The sequence below is a fragment of the Acipenser ruthenus genome, chromosome 11 (assembly GCF_902713425.1).
Source record: "Acipenser ruthenus chromosome 11, fAciRut3.2 maternal haplotype, whole genome shotgun sequence".
NCBI classification, from domain to species: Eukaryota; Metazoa; Chordata; class Actinopteri; order Acipenseriformes; family Acipenseridae; genus Acipenser; species Acipenser ruthenus.
The window spans coordinates 28,851,641-28,874,639 of NC_081199.1; the positions used below are offsets into that span (position 1 = coordinate 28,851,641).

The 22,999-nt window shown below is 38.5% G+C and overlaps 1 protein-coding gene across 5 annotated transcripts in view; it reads right to left on the bottom strand.

The window, feature by feature from the left end:
* Nucleotides 1-12,797: 12,797 nt before the first annotated feature.
* LOC117426291 (calcitonin gene-related peptide type 1 receptor) overlaps nt 12,798-22,999 on the bottom strand; it is a 32,299-nt gene continuing 22,097 nt past the window's right edge. For all 5 annotated transcript variants that reach the window (XM_059033602.1, XM_059033601.1, XM_034043727.3 and 2 more), the window contains 8 exons: nt 22,628-22,719; nt 22,133-22,259; nt 20,629-20,782; nt 20,027-20,087; nt 19,693-19,759; nt 18,574-18,792; nt 17,990-18,031; nt 12,798-17,288 (listed from right to left, as the gene is read on the bottom strand). In XM_059033602.1, the coding sequence (XP_058889585.1) occupies nt 17,067-17,288; nt 17,990-18,031; nt 18,574-18,792; nt 19,693-19,759; nt 20,027-20,087; nt 20,629-20,782; nt 22,133-22,259; nt 22,628-22,719 (984 nt within the window). In that variant the 3' untranslated portion in view covers nt 12,798-17,066. The remainder of the gene's footprint in view (nt 17,289-17,989; nt 18,032-18,573; nt 18,793-19,692; nt 19,760-20,026; nt 20,088-20,628; nt 20,783-22,132; nt 22,260-22,627; nt 22,720-22,999) is intronic.

A 22,999-nucleotide genomic window follows, 5' to 3' on the forward strand; every position in this document is an offset into this window, starting at 1 on the left:
TGTCTAAATTTGTGTAAGGCAGACTTTATAAATACACAGCTTGTGAGAGGTATTAAGAGATTAGACCAAAAAAGGCCTTGGCTCTCTGTTGGCATGTACAAAAAAGAGTGCATGTCCTTTAAAACTCTCCTGGAGAATAGACTTGCCATTCAATACAGTCAACTTCAAACAGAACAGTTTACAGAATGGGTTATATTGTCAGTTATTATAACTAAAACTTGGAAGTTGGCTTCCAATGAAATCCTGTTGTGCGACGCAACCTGGGAACTCCCGTCCACAGTCGGCAGGGCACATCCTGCACTCCTTGTGGGGCGTCTTTACCAGATGCGCCACTCTGGAGCCCCAATTATTTATTTTAGCTCTTTGATTAATTAATAAGTGTGCGACCAAAAAGCTACAATTTAAAAGGGTTGGTAAATCACCTTCTCACATTAAAAAGCTGCGCACATTGACCAAAAACTTTGCATGAAAACATGTCTGAAAGCTGTACCTTATGTTCAGGAGACTAATATATCATTTAAAATACAAGTCCTTTTTTTTATTCCTAAACAAAATTAACCGCTGTTTTTTTTTATTTCTACACGAAATGAAAAAGTATGGAATCTTATCACAAGGAGAGGCACCTGTGATGTTGACACGCCAGCTTTCTTTGCAACAGCAGCCTGAGAAACCACATACTCCAGCTCCTTCAAGAGTTCAACATGATTTCCATTACACAAGCGTAGATGTTAAAACTTCATGCTGATTTGAACCCTGCTCTCGCCAAGATAAGCAACTAAGACGTAACTTTACAGTAAACTAATGTGATCCACCTGTGCCTATCCATTTGCGTTTCCTTCCATATGATGATGTAGATATCCTTCTGTCTGGTGTTGATGGCTGAAGTGTAATGCTGGCTCCAGGGATCAGCTTATTTGCCTCCCTGGCGCATCAGCACACACAACGGCTGCGATGCTGGCTCCAGGGATCAACCACAGTGCGGTCTCCCCAGCGCATCAGCATGACAACCGTCTGGATTGAGCTAAGTAGGGTACATCTCTGGGGTCTTCAAGTGGGCACCTTCCATCCTCGGTGTTTCGTCGACTAGCCCACGACACCTCAAGAGGGCTCTGAAAAGCGATCTCTGTTCATCATTTGAAAATACTGTATCCCAATTAGGACATAAATAGCATTGGGAACTGTCTGCGAGAGTTGTATCCCATTTAAACAGAAATCTCTATTAGGCGGTGCCGATTGTACTGATATTATTGTGTTCAAATCTTGACAGTGTTAAAGCGTAAAGAGACTAGAACTGGTTTGGATTCAAAATAATCATATTTGCGTGATTGTGAATTGTCTTTGGGTTTCATATACAGCTGATTTTGTTTTAAATTGACACTGTGGTATCCAGGATGTTAATTTGCACTGTGGATGTGCTTAATTCAAACATTCTGATGTACATTTCAGTGAAGTATATTTATACACCATGAAAAAAAAACATAAATATTTAGCTCCAATGTACTCACCAGACACCTACATACACTGTTTTTTGTTAATACCAGTAACAGATCTGGTTGAGGTGAAATATTCTAAATTAAGAGAATATAATTTGTTTTCAAGTAATATGATGATGGCAAATAAATGTCTGACGTATACACTGCTTATGCTGTTGGACCTGGAACTGGTAAAGCAAAACTCAAACAGTCAAGGAAACCCAAACTGCCAGGTTATTTTTCCAATAATCAACATTATGTAGTAACATTTTATGGAAATACGTGACCTTTATTTATTTGAATTCCTTAAACATACAGACTACAGCCTTGGAAAAGCTGCTCTCATTATGATAATGGAGCAGAATGTTGGATACATCATGTATTACTGCACTATATCAGATAATTGTTCTTACAGTACCAATGTAAATCCTCTATCTTTTTCAGAATGCTTGTCCTATTCAGCTGTTATGTGGAAGCAAGACTGACTGGTATTTGAAACTAGTAATGTTCTGCAAATTGAGTACGAGTCAAATATGTTTTCAGAGATGATCTGCTTCCTCTTTTTATAACTTTTTTTGATACTCTCTTCAGATCTTGATTCTGATATGTCACCACTTTAAATGAAATCCACTTTTAAAAAGCCACTGGTTGCAAATTGCAATTTGAATTCAAAGCTTGCAACACAATTTGTGACATGTCATTTTAACTGTACTCAGTTGAACTCCACAGATACTGTACCTCCTATTACAAACTGCCCTCAGGATATCAGCAAAATAAGTGACATGGATCCTGTCCAGGCCACCTGGGAAGAGCCAGATATCAGTGATAACAGTGGCGTGTTTATTTCCATTGCTTCTATAGCTAGCGGCTCTCTTTTCCGCTATGGGACTCAATGTCCAGTATACAGCAAATGATGAGGCAGGAAATGAAGCATCCTGTCAGTTTAAAGTTATCATTCAAAGTACTGGTGCAGAAGTTGTTGAATAATACAATGCTATTCTTCACATTTTTCATACCATCTTAAAGGTTAGCAAGTATAATGAAATCCTAGTGCTGTCACCATATACACAATTCGTTCAATATCACATTTTTGCTACCAGAAACTTTAAGCATCCCTGCGAGGGAGGCTAATATGAATTTCCAGTTCTGCCAAACTGTCCTTTATCCATAATGTTGTGCTTGGACTTCAGCTGCTGGATCCACATGCTGATGAGATCCATTTTTCAAAATGATGTCATAAGAAAATAACCATTTCATTAATACAAAAAACAAACAACAAAACAAACAAAAACACACACCCAGTACATTGAAAGATGCAACATTTCAACTTTTGTCATCTTCAGGAAGCTTAGATAGAATTAAGTTTATAGTAGTTAATTTCCCCTATGCAGGTTATTTTTATCCCCAGGTTCCAATACACATACTGGAGATTGGATAGGTAAAAACTATTTGTATTGTTTGTTAACAGGGTTAAAATAGAATACTAAAACTACACAGCAACAAGTGATATGGAAAGCCACACCTCCAACCGGACAACACCTTCTATGAACCTGGAAAGGAGCGGGGCAAAGAAAATGGCCGTCAGGAAACACACTCAGGTAAGTATTATTACCACCTCTACCCAGGGGTTCTGGTTAATTCCCCTTAGCTTATCTTTAAACCCTGCGTGTCTCCTTTCTCTCGCCGCCGTTCCTGGAACCCCGACATGACACGCTGGAGACTCGCGCTGAACCTCAACCCTCTGCGCTGACTGGTACTTATGTCTGGACCTGTATGCTGGACTTCGAACCTTGAGACAACGGTAAGTAGAACGCTGGCGGACCTTGAGCGTGTCCTGGCAGGACTACAAAGAGATCGCTCAGCGTAGGTAAGTGCAAAAGTACAAAAATATTAAAAAGTTAGAGCAGTTCTGGGAATGATTAAAGTGCAAATGAAATAATGTTATCTCTTCTCACCCTCATACACTTGGCCGTCTCCCAGAACCACAACCTTGACTCTACTGGGGAATGGATTGTCCAAGGAGTACCAACCAGACACAGAAAGGAATTGTGGTTTGTCACACTTGTACTTTGCTTGAACAAAAGTTATTGTATTTCTTGCTCTTATTGTATTACTTGTATTGTAACACTTAATGTATTTGCTTACGATTGTAAGTCGCCCTGGATAAGGGCGTCTGCTAAGAAATAAATAATAATAATAATAATAATAATAATAATAATAATAATAAAAAGTGAATATTGTTAGATCAATTTAATATATATATATATATATATATATATATATATATATATATATATATATATATATATATATAATTTGCACACTCATGACTAATAAAACATTCTACAAAACTACAGGTAATTTATTTAAACAAACTTACAATAAAAATGACTACAAAAACAACCCAGAGATAAATGAAACAGACTTATCAAATGTTATTGTGAGTATTTGTTGTTAATAATTGTTTCTGCATGTTCTGGATATGGTTTATACAGTCAAATCTGGATCTTGCAGGGTAAAGCAGTTTCCAGAATTGCTACTTTCCACTTGAACTCCTTTGGGCTTGTTACCCCCAGCTGGCGACACATACTTCCAGAATTAATATGCAGACTATAGTGACGGAATAATTGTGTAGTATAGTTTTGTAATACAGTTTTCATTGTTTAGTGCCAAATCTTATTTTAATTATTTTCCCTTTTTGTCAGCTATCATTACAATATGTTCTTCAGTAAAGTTGTCCTCTCTGTGCTTTTGAACACTTTGAGCCATTGTGTCATCTCGGAAATTCACCTGCATCAGTTGGGTATAGTCTGAGTTGTGATTCATTTCATTTTTAGATTCATTTAAATATATTAATTTCCATTGCCTTGTGATATTAGTAATTTCCCTGCATCTTTTTTGAATTTAACAGATTTGCAAATATATGCAAGATATTCACAATGCAAGCAGAGTTGCATAAAAGTTGCATAAATTTGCAAAATCTTTGAACATTTGGCTGATAGTTACTAGTGTTATTAATGATTTTAAAGATCCAGGGTTGTTTGCATGGGAACAAACATCTTTTTTTTGCTTTGATAAAGCTGTGTTGGTTCCCTAAAGGTACTCCTCTAACATAGCTGATGGGGACAGTGAGATATAAAAAAAAAACATGTACATGGACAAACAGTCACCAGTATTATCATTCCAAAGCCATTTATAGCCACTAAAGTAATCATTACATGTATAAAACATCCTGTAATTGTATGAGATTAAGCTGTGTTTATATGCAGTTGGTTGAACACATTTTAATAATAGATCCTCTGATTCTCTTTTATTAGTCAGGCGGCGCACAGGTTCCAGGCGAGGGGACGACCTTCAGTTCTACGAAGGGGACTGCAATGAGATGCCTGTGCACAGCCAAATTTTGTTCAGAGTGGGGCAGATGTTGGCAAAAGATCCATGTGTTCGTTCCCAGTGTGCACTAAAGCCAGCGACATGTGGGAAGTATAGGGTATCAGAATCCACTGTCCACTGTGGGCCAGGAAACAACCAAAAACGTCCTGCAAATAGCTTAGCTGACATATCGCTGCATTTCCAATGATTCTGCTGTATGTTTTTACAAGGGTCACCCTAATGAGCAGGTTAGATATTGAGCTAGTCTTCCTGGAATCGACATGTGCCAGCTGAGTCAGATTACGGTTATTGTGTACTGCTAACATAAACTGAATAAAAGGATAAATTTAGACTAGTGAAAACAGGTGGTGTTATGATCGACACAGGTGGATTCTGAGTAAAACCGGTTCAGTTTTCATCTCATCCATGCCTACAGTACAGCAAGTATATTGCTTAGCAATGTTTACCATGTCAACCCTTCTATTTTTGGTTTCTCATTCAATCTAGTTGGGAAGATGAAATAGTGTCAGCAAAAACATTTTTGTTTTAGACACAGAGCCTCCAGTAGTCATATCCTGCCCTCAGAACATAGAAACCCATATTGGAATAACCTACCTGAGGTGAAAAGGCCTGTCTTTAAAGACAATTCCAGGGAGCCACTTAAGATCACAAAGGAGGGTTCTTCTGTGAATAGTGGAGATAAACTGGCATACGGTCAGTACTCAGTGGTTGACACTGCCACAGATTCTTCAGGAAACACATCAAAATGCTCCTTCCAAATCACAGTAAAATGTGAGTCATTATAATGAGATATTTGACCACGCTTTTTGCAACTCCTACTCTTTTGGACTCTACCTACTTTGTTAGAGCATCACTTGTAATTATATACTATTTTTTGTATTAATGTTTGCACATGCATTATTGTACCTGTATCAACAAAGCTGAAATGTTGTTAAGACACTGTCATTATCCCCTTTAAAGACCCAGAGAGACAGATTAATTCTGTCACAGAAAAGTACCATATGACTTTCTGGATTAAAGATGAAGCTGGTTTTATTAGCCAGGGAAGCCAATGAAAAGTCCTTGAAGATGGGTCTTCCCTTGACAACCTGATTGTGCAGCAAGATCAAGTGAAAGGTCTTTCCTCCCTTACTTAGTATTGGGTCACAGCAATGACTAAGAATGAACATACTTGAAAATGGTTTGGAGCTTGGCTTTGGGCACACCTCGCTATGAATGTATAAAATAATACTTATGGACTTTAAGTGTCCTATTATTAATGCCAACAGGGCTTGAACAATCAACCAGGTTTGGTTCTCTCCCTAGAAAAGCTTTCGGGGGGGCTTCCGAGTGGTGCATCCAGTAAAGGCGCTCCGTGTGGAGTGCAGGATGTGCCCTATAGTCTGGACATCGCGAGTTCAAGTCCAGGCTATTCCTTTGCCGACCGAGGACGGGAGCTTCCAGGGGGCGGCGCTCAATTGGCCGAGTGCCGCCCTGGGAGACGGAGGGTTAGGTCGGCCAGGGTGTCCTCGGCGCACCAGTGACCCCTGTAGTCTGGTCGGGCGCCTGCGGGCTTGCCTATAAGCTGCCCGAGAGCTGCGTTGTCCTCCAAAGCTGTAGCTCTTGGGTGGTTACATGGCGATGGTGTGAAAAAAAGCAGTCGGCTGACGGCACAGGCTTCGGAGGACAGCGTGTGTTCGTCTTCGCTCTCCCAAGTCAGCGCAGGGGTAGTAGCAGTGAGCCTAAAAATAATTGGCAATTCCAAATTGGGGAGAACATATTAAAAAAAATAATTGGCAACGACTGACTTTCGAAGTATGCATGTTATACAGTACAGTACTGTACATTTATTTAACACAGTATATTGACATATGGCTTTTTTCCAGAAATATCAATAGACTTGATATTTTAGAGTTTATACAGTCATCTCTGGTGGGACAATCTTGGCATTACGACAGCAACACTTTAACACAATTTCACTTTATTTTTTTAGCAATGGCTTGTACAATGGAACTGCCAGAGTATGGGGCAATTATATGGGGCTACCCGATAATAGAAGGAATGGATCTTCCTAACTAAGGAGGCTGTGTGGTCCAGTGGTTAAAAAAAAGGGCTTGTAACCAGGAGGTCCCCGGTTCAAATCCCCCCTCAGCCACTGACTCATTGTGTGACCTGAGCAAGTCACTTAACCTCCTTGTGCTCCGTCTTTTGGGTGAGACGTAGTTGTAAGTTTTTGCCACTGATCAACACAAAAAAAGTCCATAATGTCAAAGTAAAAAATAAAATCTACAAATTGTTCTAAATTAATTACAAATATAAAACAGAAAATAATTGACACACCTAAATAAGCTCTGGTGCAACCAATTGTCTTTAGAAGTCACATAATTAGTTGAATGGAGTCCACCTGTGTGCAATGAACTCACAAAAACTACATCATGAAGACGAAGGAACATTCAAAGCAAATCCGGAATAAGGTTCTTCAAAAGCACCAATCAGGGGTAGGATATAAGAACATTTCCAAGGCATTGATTTCCATTACACGAGAGTAGATGTTAAAACTTCATGCTGATTTGAACTCGGCTCTCGCCAAGATAAGCACCAACTAAGACGTAGCTTTACAGTAAACTAATGTGATCCATATGCGTCTCCATCCATTTACGTTTCCTTCCATATGATGATGTAGATATCCTTCTGTCTGGTGTTAATGGCTGAAGTGTAATGCTGGCTCCAGGGATTAGCTTATTTTGCCTCCCTGGCGCATCAGCACACACAACGGCTGCGATGCTGGCTCCGGGGATCAACCAAAGTGCGGCCTCCCCAGCGCATCAGCATGACAACCGTCTGGATTGAGCTAAGTAGGGTACATCTCTGGGGTTTTCAAGTGGGCACCTTCCATCCTCAGTGTTTCGTCGACTAGCCCACGACACCTCAAGAGGGCTCGACGGTGATTCTGGCGTCCCAGCATCACCCCCCTCCGTCCCCCACTCAACTCAGCCCAGCTTACTTACCTGTCCCCAGCCAGAATCTTTCCGTCTCAACCACAGCCAGTTGCTGCTCCTCTCTGCTGCTTCAGATAAGTTCTTCACTGTGCGACGCAACTCTTGGCCACTGAATCCGACGTCTCTGAGAAACCGGGTTGTAGAGTGTGCCACAAATCCTCGACAACCCACTTCCACTGGGTAAACCCGAACTCTCCATCCTCGCTGTTCCGCTTCAGTGGCTAGTTGAGCATACCGCAGTTTCTTCCTCTCATACGCCTCATCTACAGCGTCCTCCCATGGCACTGTTAACTCTACCAGGTGAACAAGGCGTGCTGATCCAGACCACAAGACAATATCTGGTCGAAGGTTAGTGGTGGCAATCTCAGGTGGAAAAATAAGCCGTTGACCAACATCTGCCAGCATATTCCAGTCTCTAGCAGCTTCCAGTTGTCCTGGGCGAGGATTGGTTTTAACACCTTTTCTTGGTGGTTGCTCTCCTGGGCGGAGGAATGTTGTCTTTTGTGTGTAATGTTTTGATGGAACAGGTGGCAACTTATTGGTCATGTTACGCTTGTCTTCCAATGCTAAGGCCAAACATCGCAGCACTTGGTCATGGCGCCAAGTAAACCGTCCTTGGCTAAGAGCCACCTTACATCCTGTCAAAATGTGCCTTAATGTTGCAGGTGATGAACACAAAGGACATGAGGGATCCTCTCCTACCCAGAGGTTTAGGTTCTGTGGTGATGGGAGAACATCATATGTTGACCTGATGAGGAAACTGATCCTGCTCTGTTCCATTGACCATAGGTCTTGCCAGCCAATCTTGCGTTGTTCCACACTCTCCCATCTCATCCATTCTCCCTGTTTGGCCTGGGAAATGGCCTTTATACACCTCATCCTCTCCTCCTGCTTTTGCACCTCGTTGACTACCAGCTTCCTTCTTTGAGCTGGGGCCGCCTTGTGCCATGTAGGAGGAGTTGAACTGAAACCAAGACCCCCTCTTCCATGCTGAACTTGCCCCATGATATCACCAATTCGAAGGGCAGCCTTTGCATCTTCCACAGCTTTCTTTGCCGCCCACTTTCTTCCAGTTTTCAACACAGGTGCTGCCTCCCTTACGCATATATCGCGTGACTCTACTAATGTCATTTCCAGTCTGACCTTGGCGCACTTAAACTCCTCGGTTAGAGCAGAGACTGGTAGCTGCAGTATTCCTTTACCATAAAGTCCCACTCTGCTGAGGCAGCGTGGAACTCCCAACCATTTCCTGATGTATGAACTGATTAAAGCTTCCAGCTTCTCTACTGTTGTCAAAGAAACCTCGTACACAGTCAGTGGCCACAGCAACCTCGGCAGTAGACCAAACTGAAAGCACCAGAGTTTTAGTTTACCTGGTAGAGCGCAGCTGTCTATGCTCTTCAACCCTTCCACTGCTTGTTGTCTAACTTCTCCCACACGAACTGTGTCCTTTAGATCCCCGTCGTACCATCTCCCAAGACTCTTCACTGGCTTCTCAGATACTGTTGGTATTGCCTCACCATTAATGAAGAATGTTTTATCTACTACTTTGCCTTTAATTATAGAGATGCTCCTTGATTTAGTGGGCTTGAATTGCATTCGTGCCCATTCAATGTTATTGGTTAATTTGCCCAATAATCGATTAGTGCAGGCTACTGTTGTAGTCATGGTTGTCATGTCATCCATGTATGCTCGAATTGGTGGTAGTCGCATTCCAGAAGCCAAGCGCTCTCCTCCTACTACCCATTTTGATGCCCTAATGATTACTTCCATTGCCATGGTAAAAGCCAGTGGAGAAATGGTGCATCCTGCCATTATTCCAACCTCTAGGCATTGCCATGTAGTGCTGAATTCTGAAGTTGAAAAACTGAATTGCAAATCTCCAAAATAGGCTTTCACTAAATTTGTTATTGTCATCGGTACACTGAAAAAATCAAATGCTGCCCAAAGTAGTTCATGTGGCACTGAACCATATGCATTAGCCAAATCCAGGAATGTCACATGGAGCTCCTTCCTCTCCTTTTTAGCTGATTGAATTTGTTGCCAGATCACATTGATGTGTTCTAAGCAACCTGGGAAACCTGGAATGCCCGCTTTTTGTATTGAAGTGTCAATGAAGCAGTTCTTTAATAGGTAAGCTGACAATCTCTGAGCAATAATGCTGAAGAAAATCTTGCCTTCTACATTTAATAGGGAAATGGGACGAAACTGACTGATGCTTGTAGAATCTTTTTCTTTAGGTATAAAGACTCCACCTGCTCGGCGCCATGCTCTTGGTACAACCTGTTTTTCCCATGCCACTTTCATCAATTTCCACAGAATTCGTAGAACTCCTGAATATCCCCCGGAGCACAGTAAAGTCCATTATTAAGAAATGGAGAGAATATGGCACAACTGTGAATCTGTCTAGAACAGGCCGTCCTTAAAAACTGAGTATCCGGGCGAGAAGGGCACTAGTCAGGGAGGCCACCAAGAGGCCTATGGCAACGCTAAAGGAATTACAGTCTTCCACGGCTGAGCTGGGAGACACTGTGCATATGGCAACAATAGCCCGGGTGCTTCACAAAACTGGCCTTTATGGGAGAGTGGCAAAAAGAAAGCCATTGTTGAAAAAAACTCACATCAAATCTCGGCTAGAGTTTGCCAGAAGGCATGTGGGAGACTCTGAGACCAAGTGGAAGAAGATTCTATGGTCTGATGAGACCAAAATAGAGCTTTTTGGCCTCAATGCTAAGCGCTATGTTTGGTGCAAGCCTAACACCGCACATCATCCTGAGAACACCATCCCTACCGTGAAGCATGGTGGTGGCAGCATCATGCTATGGGGATACTTCTCGGCGTCAGGGCCTGGAACGCTCGTGAAGACAGAGGGCAAAATGGATGCAGCAAAGTACAGAGAAATCCTGGAGGAAAACCTGCTGGTCTGCAAGAGACCTGGGACTTGGGAGAAGATTCATCTTCCAGCAGGACAATGACCCCAAACATACAGCCAAAGCCACACTGGAGTGGCTTAAAAACAAAAAAGTTCAATGTCCTAGAGTGGCCCAGTCAAAGCCCAGACCTCAATCCAATTGAGCTTGTGCAATTTTGCAAAGAATGGGAAAAAAAAATTAGAGCGTAACCTGAAAATACAGCGTTTGTTTCTATGTATATTAAATAAAGCGCTTTATGTACACTTGTGTTTGTGAAAGTCTGTGCTAACAGTACATACAATTAATTATGAGTCACAATCCCATCAGCTGTGATACAGTATAAATAAGACGGTGAAAACTGAAATGTTGAACAGTTGTTCATATGCTATCATTGGATAAAAGGCGATGTTATGAATTAAGTCATTTTTACAGTCTGTGGGCATTTCGATGTCCGTTAATGAACTAACCAAAACTCTAAAGTACCTTGCGCACTGGCCTGTGCTGTGTGGCGGAGGCATCTGCACTAGGAGCAGTCTGGCGGTGACTGACAGTTGTTACCAAAATACCAAAACGTTGACTTTAGGCAATACATAAGTGGCCCCACTACACTCCTGTTCATAAATATGCAGTATCTTTGCTGGACCTTATATAAAGTTAATTTGTGACTTGCCCCCAATTTGGTCCCTTTCATAGATAACACATCTTTATGTGGCTACTTCATTCTAACTGGGCTGTTTCTGTGAAATGTTTTACTTGGATTTGCAGTGTGTATCATCATCTTGTTTGTGGTAGTGAAGGGAGTCTCTGGTGACGTCAGGTGCCTGCTTCATTTCACTCTCTGTTGAGATTTTCTTTGACTCCTTATCAATGCCTTTTTGTGTTGCTGCCACTATCCACAGTGATGTACTGCTTCAAAGACTAGTGTCCAGATGTGCAAAGCTGGTAGAGACTTATCCAAATAGACCCATGGCTGTAATTGCTGCCAAAGGTGCCTCTACCAAATATTGACTCAAGGGGTTGAATACTTATGCAATCAATTATTTTCTGTTTTATATTTGTAATTAATTTAGAACAATTTGTAGATTTTATTTTTCACTTTGACATTATGGACTTTTTTTTGTGTTGCTCAGTGGCAAAAACTCCTAATTAAATCCATTTTGATTCCATGTTGTAACACAATAAAATGTGGAAAAGTCCAAGGGGGGTGAATACATTTGAGAGCCACTGTATATAATGATTCTTTCCAGTCTGCAGCAAAACTGAATTTGAACTAAAAAAGGTAATATATACAGTACTTGATACCCCTTGGCTTTATCTCATATTCCCTTATCAAAAGTTTAATAGAGAAACATTACTTTTTACATTTGTTTTTTGTTTTTGTTTTTTGGGTGCAACTGAGCATGACCTTCCCTGACTGATTAAAGCACAGGTCTAGAAAGTAACCCAATGTACAGTGTCATTTCTCAATTCCTATTCACCTAATTAAAATGTTAATAATGTAGATATCTTACAAAGGTCTATTACTTTGAGTGTAACAACACTATTTTTTGGCACACTCAATAAAGAGATGGCACATGATGTGCTGTTGCTTGTTAGGGCTCTTACAGTTATGCAATGTATTATTACTATAGAGGCAAAGTAAACGTTGCACTGTATGTTAGAACACAAGCTTAAGATCTTATTGATTAAAGTTGAAGTTTTATCAATGCATGATAAAGCATTTTATAAACCAATGAAATATATTAGTAAACCTTGTATGTCATCCATAGTTTACTGTATAAATGCTCATTCTTGCTGGTTTTCTGATTCTTTTATCATTGCATAACCATCAACCGCAGAGGCATGATAGATCTGTTTCTATACACCAACTGGCTTCTGTAATCATTATCCAACTGCAAACATTTTCTAAGTCTTGAATGACAGGATTCCTAAAATGTTTCAGACACACATACTGGACAGTACAATGTATGCACATCATGCATATTGGTATGGTACAATGTAAAAAAAGTAACAACCAAATAAAAGATTCATCAAATCAGTAATGTGCTTTCACCAGTTTAATACTTTATCACTATAGCTTCACATGTTATACATGGAGACACCATTAGATAAATATGCTTCTGTATATAACAATCTACAATAGCTAGATAATACACACAAATAATGGCAGCAAAGCCCACATTCAGTAAAAAACGAATTGAACTACAGGTATATGTTGACATCTGGAGAAAAGACACACAAATTACATTCATACAGTAGATAACAGCCCTAAAGAGACAGGATCCGTCTAATGTTGCATATTTAACTTCATTATCATAAACTTCATTAGGTTCTTACCACAAACACTATAAAATTATGATTTAGGTTTTATTAGGGTTTTATCGTTAAAAAATGTATGGCTTTTCACTTCATAGCTTTCAGAGTCAATATTATCTCATTATTTTCATTGACTGCCATCATACTTTATCAGCCTGGTTGTGGATAATATCGCAACAGGTTATTTAAGAAATCAATCAAAATGTATTTATATTCATGCATCCTGGGTTTAAGCTGGTTTAATGCATCCTGGAAGAATTATTTCTCGTAAACACAAATTAAAACATGACAGGACATTATCTGTTCACCATTCTTACTCCAGAGGCATAAATAAATACAATGATAATACATTTACCAGTTTATATATATATATATATATATATATATATATATATATATATATATATATATATTGTGTGTGTGTGTGTGTGTGTGTGTGTGAGAGACACTTTATTTTCCAGCATTAGGACATGATATAACTTGAATGCTTCAACGAAGACACATATTTCTGAAATTGATTAAAAAAACTAAATATACATATATGTGTGTGTGTGTGTGCCTGACACAAATGATACAACTAAAACACAGTTAGGGTAGATTCCTAACACCTGAGGAAATGTAAGAAGATAATTTTCCTACACAACATCATTTAACTTTAAGGCAGTGCTAGAAAGAAATGGAAAATGGAGTATTATATACATGTTGAGTGTCAAGTTACTTGCTCTGTAGACTGTAGTGGCCAATTCGTCAAGATCAGTGCCCAAGGAAATGAACCAATCATTCCTGACTACATAACTGTTAAGCCAGTAAATACCGTGAAGCTCCTATCAATTACAAGACCACAGGAATGTGTAACTCAGCTCAGATGCTTTGGCTTTTTTTTCAGACACCTAATAACTCTTGTTGTTGTTTGTTATTAAAGGACCCATACTCAATTTTTGCTGAGAAGCAATGCTTCATTAAGTCACGTTGCCTCTGCTTCATCCCTGTGTATCATCTGTGTTAAACTTTGTGTTGAAACAGACACTCTAATTCTACTTTATAAAATGTAATATTGACCATTCCGCTAATATCTATCTATCTATATATCTATATATATATATATATATATATATATATATATATATATATATATATATCTATATCTATATACCATATTACTTCGAATTAACTGCCCTCGAATTAGCGCCACCCTTGAATTAACATCTCACTCAGATAGCAGCGTTTTTAATAGACGTCGCCCTTGAATAAACGCCGCTCTCAATAAAGAAAAGTAAAGGTATTTTTTTCTACCCCTGCTCAAAAAATAAAGAAAGAAACGCGCAACTCTGGCTATGTACTTGTGACGCCCCTGAAGAGACTGCAGCCTCAATCCAGCATTAATACAAACTAATGTACACACACCTTAGTAAGCATATTTTATTTTATGGTACAGTACCGACAGACAACCCAAAATTAACTACTTACAGCACAGCAGTCCTTCATGTCTTTTTATTTCTTTTTTTTCCAGCAGAGTTCAGTGCCAAAACAGCAGGGGATAAAACAAGGGCTGTCTGTTTACCTCGTCGCCAGCTTGAATGGTGAAAACTTAAACTCAGAGGAACTTAGAGCTTTGCCGGTCACTCTAGCCGCTATCCGAAAGCTTCTTGTAGGGGGTTTAGTTGTTTTGTTTTTCATTCAATTGGAATTTTACTCAGTCCTGTACAAATATATATATATATATATATATATATATATATATATATATATATATATATATATATATATATATAAACTTGCTTACTATCTATTACAAACAAGCAGGTAAATTACAGTGAGAAGAAAAATAACTGATTAGGATATATTATAAACACTGCGGTGCTAATTCAAAGTAATACGGTATATATATATATAAAATATATATTGATGAAAGGCCCAACTTTGACTAATATAAGGTCAAACCAGGGAATCTCAATAAGGAAATCAAGTTTGAAGTACTGTGTTTTACAGCATGTGATATTAATTTGTGGCACACTTCCATTATGCCAACTTGATATTCAGCAACTAATGATCTCCATTTAACTAAATGTACAATGTTTGTGTGTCCATTTAGACAAGTCAATCAAAATGATCATAAATAGTGGGTGTTTGAACAGTAATGCTTTATGGTATATGGTATTATGATTAAGCTATGGCACAGCAGCTTACTTTTTAATAACAGTATTTGCATATGCCGTTCATTCAAGTCTAAAGAAAGTACAAGTTGATTTGACAGTTTAAACATTAAACCAGATAATGGTCTTTTCTTGTTTGTTTTTTTGAGGTAATCATTATATTTCTTACTGGTAACTACAATACTGTTGTGTACAGCAATGGAAGTATTAGTGGAAAGACAATCCAACCCTATTTTGAGGGGCAAAGGCAAATTTTCTAAAAGGAATAAAACAAATGAGATTGTATAATACCAACAAGAAACAACAATAGTTGCAGGTAAATGTATTTTTTTAGTAGTGCCTTGATAGTTTGTGTGTGTGTGTGTGTGTGTATATATATATATACACATACAATAATACAACTATTTTCAAAAATATATATGACGTTTGTTATTACAAATGAGAAGAACATTATCTATTCTTGGAAAGTTCTTGCTGCCAATAAAATCTTGTCTTAAGAAAATTCCAAGATATACCATGATAATGGACAGTTAGCATGGCATGCGTTTGAAAAAATAAAAATAATAATAAAATAATACTGGTACTGATGATATCCTGGGCTGTTTAAGTGCACAAGCACAGATCCAATCTGACTACAGGTAGTTTCATGGAATGGTTCTGCAGTCTTTCCTAGTCATTTTCTTCCCCATACCATTGTGGAGTCCATTACATACAACTCTTCTTTTTGTCATTCCAAGGTCAAAACTCATGACAACCAATGTAATATTTTGGCACAAAGCACTTCACGTAGGCTTACTCAAGTTTTTGGCACAAAATTAATGCTCTTAAATATCAACAGGCTATTTAAATTAGGAATGACTGTCTATAGAATACTGCACCCACCTTAATACCTTGTAAGGTAAGCGCATTTTGCACTAAAACCCTTTGCGGTCCTATGTCGGACCAGGTCCGACATTACAATTTTTCCTTTCTGGTCCGATGTCAGACAGGGTCCGACATCATCAAAAAGACGTCAAGTACAGGTCTCTACTTGTTTTTTCTATGGAAAAAGCCGAGAAAACCTTTCAATGGCCAAGTGAGACCGATAGAAACCGAGAGAAGACAAAAAAAAAAGGAGGCAGATCTGAGCAAAACACATAGTCCCATCACCACAGACATAACACGGACATAAACGTCCGCATCCAGCGCTCAAAGAATATCACAGACATTTGTCAAGCTTTTTGAGATGTTATAGTAATAAAATAATGACTTGGATAGCATTATTGAGGAGTTTGGTGATAAAACGAGTGATCAGGAGATGATTTATCAGTATGCACTACTATGAAGAGGTATGTGATAAATACAGCGAACAAGGGGTAGGGCAGGGCTGGAGATGCAGTACTGAGTGTCCTGTTGATATGCAGTGCCTTTTAAACCTGTTTTACTATGAATAAAATTACAGCGTGTGTAAAATAAACAGCGTGTGTGAAAATAAATTGTACCTGACGTGCCTGACAGGCGCTGAATAAATGGACCACAAAGGGTTAAGACAGATGTAACAATATTTACACGTCCTTGCAGAGAAAAGCAATGATGCATCATCCGTATTCTATACATAAATCATTGTGCCAGTTCATCAGGGACCTGTGCAATAGTCCCTTTAAAATATTAAGGGCCAATCTTATCTACACGGTAGAAAGTAATGGGACATACTGAGTTATAAATATAAAAAGATAAAAGTGTTTGAGCTCAGGTATAAAGGGAGGACTCCCAGTTTGTTCCATGGGTCATCTAGGGGACCAACGACTCTGAACTCCAGTCTCCAACAATTGTAACTGCGATGGTCAATGGCTGCCTCCCTGCTCAGGCGTAGGTATTTTCCGATTTTAAAGTGATGGTATCGATGTCATGGGATCCTTTTCCGTTCAGGTGCTCTGAATGGCAGTCATTGCTGTACATGCTGCCCTGGACCTCAGTGATCGAGGACACTGTGTAGGAGGCAGATCGCAGGGTGTCTGTGTGGGAGAAGCTGTTTCCAAACTGGATGCGGTACTGATTCCAGTGCCTCCTCAGGACAGCTTGCACCTAAAAACAATAAACACCAGCATGTCAGCATCAGTTGTCTTAATTAGGCAATAGAACATTAGAGGACATTGCTGTCTGGTGGTTGACCTTATCAGGGTGGTAAGAGACTGTGCTGTAGATGAAGGCGCTATCGTTCAGAGAAGGTCAACTGCCATGGTAATGCCCTATAATTTGGGTTTCATAACTGGCAAACAGCATCTTTTTATTGTTATTTTAAACAACTGAAATTCACAGTTTTATTTATCTTTTCAATGTTTTGCTTTCCATCCATTTTGTTTATTTAAAGCTCGGCATTCTATCTGAAAGTTCTGTGGTCATCTACTGTTTGGTATATGCCTGAAGCTCGGGCAGTTTACAGGCAAGCCCGCAGGCGCCCAGCCAGACTACAGGGGTCGCTGGTGTGTGGTGAGCCGAGAACACTCTGGCTGACCTAACCCACCCCCCCCCCCGGGCGACGCTCGGCCAATTGCGCTCCGACCCCTGGCAGCTCCCGTCCATGGTAGGCTGTGGAATAGCCTGGACTCGAACCGGCGACGTCTAGGCTATAGGGCGCCTTTACAGGATGAGCCACTCGGGAGTCCAGTCATATGAGGATAGTCTTATTTGAGTTACTCTGTGAACTAAATTGAATTGTTCCTTCTCATCACAATGCATAGTTTGCAGAATAGTAAAAGTCATCTGATAAAGAAGGTTAATCTTACCTCGCCATTAAAAAAACAGAAAATTGTTGCCACTAGCAGGCCCTAAAAATGAAGGAACATAATATATTGTCAGATGAGATGAGACATAGATGATAACAGTTTAATTGTCCTTAAATACACTTTTCCCCCCTCAAGCACAATTATAAAAGTTTCAGTTCTAAAACCTTATTTCCACACACCTACAGTAGCTCTGCCACTTTTGGCCTACAAACAGTTTTGTGCTGATTCAACTCTAGTTCTGGGTGGCAAGCTCTCTGGTGCAGATTCAGTTTCAGTTCTGTGCTACACAATCTCGTGTGTTGATTTCGTTCCAATTCCTGTCACCTACAGTGGAAATTCTGACACAGCTTTTTTATACTCTTGTCCGTGTAACTGTTTCCATTCTGTATGCAGTTGAAAGAGACATTTAAGAAAAAACAGTGCTCTATAACTATTAACAGAGTGTTGCTGAGCAACAATTCACCTGCCTTATCTTGAACAATATGCTTATTTTACAAATTAGATTATTAGGAATATTAAAAGACCATTCACTATGACATGGTGTAGTATTTCTACATACAATTCCACAATATTTGATGCTTTACCTGATAATGCATAAGGATATTCATCACATAATCATACAATTCTTCTGCAATGCGACCCTGTGGTTTCCATGGAAACAGAACAAACTGAATCCCAAGCAGCGGCACGAGAATAAGAGTGGCTCTGACAGCTTTCATATAGAGACTGGATTCAGCCTGATGTGTGACTTTTAACTTGGTGATAAGAACACGAACAATGTTGAGCAGGAAAAACAGATTCACCTGAAATAAAAAAATAAAATAAAGTAACATTCTGATGACCAGATAGGGTGGACACTGCTGGCGAGTGCCTTAGTCATCACATTGACTTAGCTTTATTCAAGCCTTTTGTTACCTTAATATATCTCATGTCTTAAACAATTTTCTTACATATTGACTGTGCTAATGTGGTTTACAACAATGCACCACAGTATCGACAGTACCTAAATTAGCCATCTTGCACAGAGCAGACAAATATATTTTTGATTTTCCTGAACAGAACAGCTTATGTGTAACAAACTAGGATGAACTGGTTTTGCTTTCAGAAGGGAATTACTTTGGAATATGTTCATACATAACTGTCTGAAACTAAACTCTCCTGGGTATTTTTAGCAATTTGTCTGGAACAAAAATCAAGTAATTACTAATCTATATGAGAGCAAGATATTGACATTAAAGACACCTTCAATGAGAACAAATACCCCAAATACCAGATAGTTTCTCACCTACTGGCACCTGATGTTGTAATAAATGTACAATTTGTATCTACTTATGATTTATGGGCTGGGTCTACTGTGTCTTTCATTAATGTTGCAAAGATTGTAAATAAAAAAAGAAATTCTGTGAAAATAGCACTGAATAATGAATTATTATTATTATTATTATTATTATTATTATTATTATTATTATTATTTATTTCTTAGCAGACGCCCTTATCCAGGGCGACTTACAATCGTAAGCAAATACATTTCAAGTGTTACAATACTTAATATAACAATACAGCATATTAACCTGGACTTGGCTTCTAATTAACAAAGAGGGATTGTCCCAGTAAAAAGCCAGCCATGGTGTTACTTACAGCTTCAGCAGTGAATGGTGTTTCTCTTAGTGTAAGTATTCCTCACACGCTAATTAGGAGCTTACCAGTAGAGCAGCACAGATGGGCCCATGGATAATGTACAGCAGATGTGTTTCAGAACTGATCCAGCAACTGAAGTTTTAAAAATAGAAAAGAAAATATTACTTTCAGGAAACACTCATGGCATTTCCCAAGATTAGAGTTATCTGGGGATGATTTGGTAAGGGGGTACAGTATTTATTTCAATGAGTGCTTCAGAAAATGACACTTAAAAACTTTAAGAAGAAATTGCATGTGCAGTAGACATACTGTGCTGATTTCGATGTTATTCTAGAGCCCCTTTTTCCTGTGTCTGAGGACAGCAGATTAATGATTAGTAATGGTAATTAATCAACTTACTTATCGTTATAATATAAACTGCGGGCTATTGCATGAATAGAGGCCGGTATCAGTGGAAAGCCTGAAAAATAAGAGATTTATTTCAATTACACAAAATGAGTGGGTGGTCCTAAAACTATATACTATAAGATTTGGCTTATAATTGCATTTAAATGTATACACTTTAAAGATATTTTGAAACATACAGTAGCTCAAAGGCACAGTACTGTACGTTGCTTTATTTAAGGTATGTTTTAAATGTAGAAAATAAATTGTTCATCTTTTTTGTACATGTGCTAGGATTTTTCATAATACCATTTATAGTAATATAAATCAAAACTTAGAACATATTATGGCCAACCAACACATTTCATAAAATATATTTTCAAGTACAGTATGCAAATGTCTATTGACCAAATTTAACCCTATTCAACTGAAGTGGAGAACATCTCTATATGTGTGTGTGTGAGTCTCTTATGTGTATTATTGTCTTTAAAAGTAAAATAACAGGTTTGGTCCTAATTCAGTATTTAAAAGGTGGTGGTATTCAGATCTTCAGAACGGTTTATCAATTGAATAGCACACCCTGTCTCAAGTGTGTGCATTGAATCAGTGTATCTTACCCCATCCAAGGAGATAATACCACATCAAGTGCTGTTTCTCTGCAAAAACAGCCACTACAATGAGTGTATGGAGATATATCCCTTCACACAGCATCCAAAAGTAGTTGCAGCCCATCAAGTAGAGGTGAATAAATTGGGATACTTTACAGCTGACCTTAATAGAAAACAACATTTCAAAGTGATCTTAGCAGCTACTGTAATTGAGTTGATTGATTAATAATGTTGGTAAGAAGCTTGAAAGTTACAGTCCTACTCGGATGACGTTACATCTTGTTTAATTATCCCTTAACAACCGATATAAGCAAACAAACAAACAAACAAACAACACAAATGTATAAAAGATGTGGCTATATAGAAAATACAAAATAAAATTCTGTACTAATATTCATTTATCTAATTCAATTTGAAATACTGGTCCCAAATATATTGTATTCGAGAGTAATAAAATAATGTTACCAGTATAAAACTAAGAACTTCATATTTTGTTGCTGGGTGGAGCAGTTAAATTGTTATTTTTGTAATGCTTTTTTATCTGCAAAAAAAATACTTAATACCTCTGCCATTGCCTTTGCGTCAAAATGGGGTCCATAGGCTCATTGAGGCCCGCAGCTGTATGCACGTTACTCACTGTGCGTACCTTTGGTTTGCAAAATGTTGTTTTCATAAGTGTGGACTCGCATGTATCTTGTGCGATCATTTGAAGTGAAACAGACATTTTAAGCTGTTTTGAATTGCACTGTTTATTTAGTGGTAGTAATGAGCAAACATTACTCAGATGACCCAGAATGCCAGGGGATAACAAATCAGTAAAAGCACCAAACAGTCTGTTTCTGGCAAATACGCTGGCGGCATCGAATGTTAGTACTGTACCACTGCATGATCTGAATTCTGCTGCTCTTCCAGGATTGATCACAGTAAGTGCACATTTAAAGTTTAATTTGTATTTAAATTTTACATTAAAATTAATAATACATTTTCCTAATCATTAACACATAATTGCCTAGGTGTGTTATTATTATAATCAGTAGTAGCTGTTTACAGCCCTAGATTATATTAGAACTCCCAGAGTTTACAGTCTTACTATGTACAGCTTATAAGGTTTATTATGTACAGGTCGTGTGGGCAACTGACTTCTCCACAACACACAAACAGACCAGATTTCAGAATGAAAGTTCAATTTACAATGGTAACCAAACAAAAAAAAAAAAAAAGAAAGTTTACAGGCAAAACAAAAGCATTAAAAAAAACAAGAGAAGGGAAATGGTCATATGTGCTACTTTTTCAAGGTATTGTAAACGGCTATTGTAACTAATTATAACAAATAAAGTACACCAAAGTGTGCAATGAAAAGCCTGTTATTGTATCTCGGGCTTAGGTGACATGGATATTCCACCTTCAGGTCTCGATGGCAGCTGTGTTTACTCATTTTTAGGAAGGGAAACAGTGATGCAATTTGGTTGCAGTTTTCTAATGTGACAGTGTAGGTGCTCTCAGGTTTACTTACTGGGTTTCTTGCAACCAACGGCTGGTTGTTTGCCACTGCTGTCAACCAAATGATGGTGATAATGGAATTCGAAACAAATGAGAAGAACAGATTTTTATGCAGAGTTATCCTTTGGCAACTTAAACTCCTATTAACACAAAAGAATGGAAATCAGGTTAGCAATTTTAAATATGTTATCAACCAACCTTGAAAAAGAACAAGCTGTCAAAATCTGTATCCAACTTTTTAGATGGCCAGCTTATGATCTTACACCTAGGCACAAGCTCTGCCGTTAGAGGTTGTTAGATTGTCTGTGACAGGGGAAGCTGTGTCTCCCTTTAATTTAAGGTCTGAGATGGTGACTTTTTGTTTGTTTATTGTTAGCCAACAATACAATTGTGCAGAAACACTGGAACACATCTTTGAGACAATTTCAGCAGGCATTTGAAATGTCATTTATGAGCCAATTCATTTTTAAACACTTGTTTTCAGACGGTATTATTTTTAAAGACTTACTTAAAATAAAAGAATATCCCCAAAGAAATAAGCAAAGATGCTATAGATAATCCATGTCCAATTATTGTCAGGTAATATTGATTCAGCGCCGTCTGCAACAGAATAATAACACAAAAATAAGCATATCATAAACATTTTAAGCAAAATAGTCAATATTTGTATTAATCTGTTAGTAAGAAATGTAAGAAAATAAAAATCATTGAGAATTAGATGAGACAGTTGCTAGCACACTATTTCTCTAAGGAATTTCCCACAGTTTTACTGCAGGGTTGACTAATTGACCCCCTTTTAACATGACTAAATACACTAAAGAAAACAGCTGAAAGAGGTGCACCATGGAGTAGGTCTACTTGTGAGCGGCAGTATTGAGAT